The 5,253-nt window shown below is 41.2% G+C and overlaps 1 protein-coding gene across 3 annotated transcripts; it reads right to left on the bottom strand.

The window, feature by feature from the left end:
• Positions 1-648: 648 nt before the first annotated feature.
• LOC104959804 (AP-2 complex subunit alpha-1-like) lies at positions 649-4,912 on the bottom strand. 3 transcript variants are annotated; one of them, XM_010787714.1, is made up of 8 exons: positions 4,809-4,912; positions 4,495-4,726; positions 4,059-4,247; positions 3,786-3,940; positions 2,733-2,795; positions 2,214-2,330; positions 1,866-1,928; positions 649-1,328 (listed from the first exon to the last, which is right to left on the bottom strand). In XM_010787714.1, the coding sequence occupies exons 1-8, from the start codon at positions 4,874-4,876 to the stop codon at positions 1,196-1,198; spliced, it is 1,020 nt and encodes a 339-aa protein (XP_010786016.1). In that variant the 5' UTR covers positions 4,877-4,912; the 3' UTR covers positions 649-1,195. The 3 variants fall into 3 exon arrangements, with proteins under 3 accessions (XP_010786016.1, XP_010786017.1, XP_010786018.1); XM_010787715.1 differs by lacking the exon at positions 2,214-2,330; XM_010787716.1 differs by lacking the exons at positions 2,214-2,330; positions 2,733-2,795.
• Between the last annotated feature and the right edge of the window lie 341 nt (positions 4,913-5,253).

Genomic DNA, 5,253 nt, shown 5'->3' with positions numbered 1-5,253 from the left:
AAGATGTTGTTTAATTGTTGATATATTTATGATCCACGTCAAGTATTCAGTTTCGGCGGCATTTCTTCCAGTTTTTCCAAAGGTCTTCTCATCAGGGCTCTATAAATAAATTATTTTATTTTGAAATTCAGTTCCTGAAGAACGCCAAAAAAGCCTGAGATTATGGAATTAAACAAATAAATAAAAACAAGGATAATTGTGTGTTATTGGTGAGTAAATAACAGTGTGTTATTTTGAAAAGAATAACAAATTAGAAGGAAAAAAAGATTTAAAAAATACAGATTTCAGTATCCTGAGGCTCTCAGACCCATTTATTTTCCTCACAGACGGCAACAAAAGTCAGAAATTATACGATTTAAAATAAAAGCAATAATTGTGGCTAGATATTGAGTAAGAACATGCTTTTATGAACCACACAGCTTCCGGTCTTCCTATAACACGTAACTACCATTAGAAATACATTGCTTTTAAAATCGTGCTGTGCAACACGAAAAAAAGGGGAAAATCGTGTTGGTGAGCACGAATCAATAGATTAAAAATCGTGTTGGTGAACACGAAATGCCATGATGGGTTGAAATGGATGTTTTCAAAGTAAATGGATAATCTTTTTTAATAATCGTGATATCAATTATTGACCCAAATAATCGAGATTATGATTTTTGCCATAATCAAGCAGCCCTATGACGCAGTTTATATGAACAATATAAATATCTGTATTTTCGAGGAAATGGGCAATATGTTAATAAGTGAAATCTACATGTCACAAGCAAACAAGACTAGTTTAGGCTGGGTCAATGGTTGGAATGTGTTTGGTTTATTAGCCAAGTTGTTTTCATATTGTTAAATACTTGTTAAATAGTGTTATACTAATAGGATAGCTTTCTTCGATAGAGCAAAGATCAATGGTGTAGGTTCATCGCTCAGAGACTCAGTGACAGACTTCATGGGTCATGAGTGGGTTCCGTGGAGAATGTGAGGGTGGAGAGATGCAAAAACCGACATGGCTTTACGAGAGGAACATCAAACTATATTGATTTCAGTCATATGTTCTCATCCTATATCCCGTTTGAAAAACTATTGATATATAAAAGAAGTCGGTATATTGTCCAGCACTAAATATCAGTAGACTAGGCAACAGAAAAACATCCACCATCTGCCAGGCCCCACCAATAACAACAACCCATGTCAGAGTCTGTCATGTCTGCATCCTGGCAGGACGCTCCTCTCTCTGTGAAGAACACTCACCCAGATTTTGACGATACTCTGACTTGATGCCAATCTGTAGAAGCTGATTCTCAAACAGAACCCCATTGTTCTTGCACACAAACCTGTTGGATGAAGGCGTTTCAAGGGTTAGTCAACACTAACATTTGCTTTGAAAATTGCACTTCTATCATATCCAAAGCAACCCATTATATTGACCCTAAGAAGGGCTTGTTCTGGTCAGTGTGAGTGGTGTCAGATTGACTTATATAAAGTGACTTGATGTATTCAGAAGTGCTTCCAGCAGCCTTATCATTAAATAAAGCTTACAAAGGTTAGTAGCTCCAGTCCAACTGCAAAATTATTATTTTCCTGAAAAACAGTCGGTCAGAAGTTGGACAGCCGAAACAGCTGACCGACTGCATGTATATGCATAGGGAAAAGGAGTGGATTTTGCAGAGACTCCTTAAAACATCAGAATTGGATTATCCAAAAAGTTATAACAGCACTCTGTTTGTAGCTCTGTCAAGTGGATGTTATAGGTGTAATCCTTGTTAAATGTAAGTGCTTATCTCTCTCTTGCTATGGCAAACCCTACAGAAATCAAGTATGGTTTCAGCTAGGCAAACACATGACAAAGTACAGAGAGAGAAAGAACTTACTTGTTAAGAAGTTCGTCTGCCTCAGGCAGAGGAGGAGCAGGATCCTCCGAGGGAGGAGCAGAGCTGAGAGCACAGGACAGGACAGAGGAGGAAGATACAGACAGGACACACAGCCAGGGAGGAGTCAATGGATAGAGTAAAAATGAGGAGTGAAAAAGCATCCATTCACCACAGGGTGCGGCACACAGTGAGATAAAGATTGGTTCATAGAAACAGGAGGAAAAAAAAAAAAAGAGAATAAAATGCAGCGGTGGTTAGTAAAAGCAGTTTGTATAAAATAATATCATTACACATTGAATGGTATCTACTGTTTTAAAATGTCTGTATGTTGATGCTGTACTCAAGCACCTTGAATCAGAAATGGAACAAATGCCTTTGAGATGGGAGTGCAGACTTTCAGCTGATTTGAGAGTTTGTGTATTCAGAACACATTTTGCGGACTCCACTGCACACAGATTTGACGACCTACATAATTGGCCACAGTTTAAAGTGTTTACATGTAGCAATGACTAACCACTTTGAAGAGACTGCATGAAAGTCAACTCTCTCCTCACACACCAGTTCATATGATATGGTATTTCCTTGAGTACAGAGCCCAACAACATTCATTCTGTAATTTTTGCTGCTCACACAAATTTGTTCACATAACTTACAATGTCAGTTACACTCAGCGGCTCAATTAAAGAAGCATCAGAATGCCTTTTAGAAGATGTTATTGATGCAATTGTTAATGTTAGTAGTTCTGACTGCTTTGCAATAATGTTCATTTGAAGATAAAAAGTCTGTCCTAGAAAACCAATGTGTATACTACTATACTTGTATTTCTCTGACACTAGCTAGTTCTGCAGTTTACTACTGGGCCCTTACTCCGAGTCACCAGAACCCTCCACCAATAGGGAGTCACAGGTCTCGGTGGGCTGTTCCAGATCTCTGTCAAAGTCCAATCACGGTAGAGGACAGGAGACAAACACACAGACACACAAACACACAACCCCACACACACAAACAGACAAACACACATACACAAAAACAGACAAACACACACATACATAAACACACACAGAGAGAGAGGGATAAGGAGAGAGGGGAAGGAGAGAAAAAGACGAAAGACAGTCACATACATAGCAAGATAATAAGAAAGTATAGCAGAGCTGCCAACCCTGAAAAAAACTACTACTTCCTGCTCTCTGTAACCCCTGTAGACTGCTTAGAGAATGACAGCCTGCGTGTTCCCCCCGCCCGTGATGATTCAGCTTACAGATCTGTTATGTCCTAACTAGGGTTACAACACATTTTTGTCTTTTACACTCTAAGAACGATAAATTCGATTAAAAACTTTTAAGTAAATGGAAATTAAGTTAAGTAGGGGGCGGCTTCTCTTGGTTTTTCGTGGTGAAAATGGAAGAGATATTCGTCTCTAGGCCAAGACACCAGTGACAGTAAATCCTTATGTTTGCTTATATTAAATGTGGGCTACTTATTATACAAAACCTGACTACTTTAAAAAAGCAGAGCATTATCAGTATCTGAGTATGACTGGCTCTAGGTTGACAGGTCTATATTAGACAAAGATAGAGCAAAGAAAGAGAGAGCCATCAGTGCAGCAATCAGCACAGACACATGTAACATTTTAGCCTTACAGTGCAGACTACACCACAAACATTAACGACTATTTCACTTAACAGAAAAACAACAGAAAAATCAAATTTGTACATCTATCACCATTAGGCGCAAAGGCCTATTCAGCCTAGTCCAGTATGAGAGACACTTTCTGAACATTCTGTGTGTCAAACATGCACTTAAGTAACAGCTGGTTTATCAAATATGATGTCAACTAGAAAACTGATAAGTAGCTGGCTAGATATTCATCCTGGACTTTGTCTAATTCTCAATGTACATATGAAGAAAAAGACCTTTCACCTTAGGAAGCCGTCATCGTTCACAGCAGCAGAAGGTGCAGTAGGCCCTGCCTCAGAGAACACATCCACCAATAGACTGCCAGCACTGGCTGGAGCAGCACCAACAGGGGCAGCCGAACGAATCCCAAGGAGGTCTGCTGATGGTGACGGGGTGGACTGTAAAACGAAGGAAACTTGCAATATAGTATTTTTGTTGCAGCTGCTGGTATACATGAAAGGACGCTAAAAGCAACCATGAAATACTGTTTATAGAGGCTTCACAGAGTCTGCTTACAGCATTGGAGGAAGCCATGGCCGCTGTGTCTGGCCCCCGCTCACCCCCTCCATTCAACTCCCCGCCCTCCCTTTTGCTGTCTTCCAGATCTGTCACGGACACAGTACCGGGCCCCTTCTTCTTCTTCAGCTTAGCCAAGATTGATGACTCCCGCTCTGGGAAGGGAGGCATCTCTTCCAGGACTGTAGCCTGTACAACACAGAGGACACTCGTGCTGTGGGTCCAGACTCAAGAGAGGAGCATACATCAACAAGAACATGACTGCAGGGATTTGGACTGGATCGTCTTAGAAGATAGTGTAATAAACATTTATTAACGATGTCAACCTGTGGTCCTTGAAACGCGAAATCATAATTATTTAACCTGAACTGTGTTGGGGCATACATCAACAAGAACATGACTGCAGGGATTTGGACTGGATCGTCTAAGAACTAACCAGGACATCTGTGCTAGCGATGGAGGAAAGCTTCAGATACTCGACAGCACGCTGCTGCAGCTCAACGTCTGAGTTGCGGATCTGGCTGTCGCAGCGCAGCACCTCCTGGATGGTGGCCTTGGTCTCCGGAAACAGGTTGATGAACTTGATGTAAGCTGACAGCAGCAGGGCGCGGGTCGGCACGGAGCACAGGTGGAACTTGGAGTGGAGAAGGTTGAACTGGACCAGGGGGCTGCATGACAGGACAGCAACATTATTACATATTAATTAAACCGTCACTGTCACAGAGCCCTGGCAGCCAAAAACCAACATACCTGGAGCGTGGGTCTCCAGCAATAAGGTTTCCAAACTCTCCCAGAATGTAGCCTCCAACCTTCACCATGTTCTCATGACAGGCAGGGGCCTGCAGGGCCTGAAAGAGACGATAAATCAACTAACTGTCTTCTAACAATAATACAGCAGTGCTAAATGACACATTTCATATATCCTGATGTCTGAGTTTAAAAATCTCCTATCATGCAAAATGCACATTTGGATGTCTTTAGGCGCTTTTACACCGGAGTACTTTTCCCAGGAATAGTTCCGATAGTTCCTGGGATTTTGCGTTCATACCAAAAAGATCTGGAACAAAGTACCGTAATTTTCGGACTATAAGGCGCACCTGAATATAAGCCGCAGCAGCTAAATTGAATGATGTGTACATATATAAGCCGCAGGTGTTTTAATGTTTAATTACCATATGTAAGGGTTCGTGCAGAG

Source organism: Notothenia coriiceps, unplaced genomic scaffold, assembly GCF_000735185.1.
Source record: "Notothenia coriiceps isolate Sejong01 unplaced genomic scaffold, NC01 NC01_scaffold00031078, whole genome shotgun sequence".
NCBI lineage: Eukaryota > Metazoa > Chordata > Actinopteri > Perciformes > Nototheniidae > Notothenia > Notothenia coriiceps.
The sequence above is the reverse complement of the archived record's forward strand: the minus strand, read 5'-3'. Positions and strand labels throughout refer to the sequence as shown.

What these genes read in the sequence shown, in the direction of transcription:
- LOC104959804 (XM_010787714.1), bottom strand. Translation starts at nt 4,876, where the DNA reads ATGGTGAAGGTTGGAGGCTACATTCTGGGAGAGTTTGGAAACCTTATT. An exon ending in AACGATGACGGCTTCCTAAG is followed by an intron (nt 2,796 to 3,785) that starts GTGAAAGGTCTT and finishes GGACTTTGACAG; the next exon opens with AGATCTGGAACAGCCCACCG. An exon ending in GCAGACGAACTTCTTAACAA is followed by an intron (nt 1,329 to 1,865) that starts GTAAGTTCTTTC and finishes TTCATCCAACAG; the next exon opens with GTTTGTGTGCAAGAACAATG.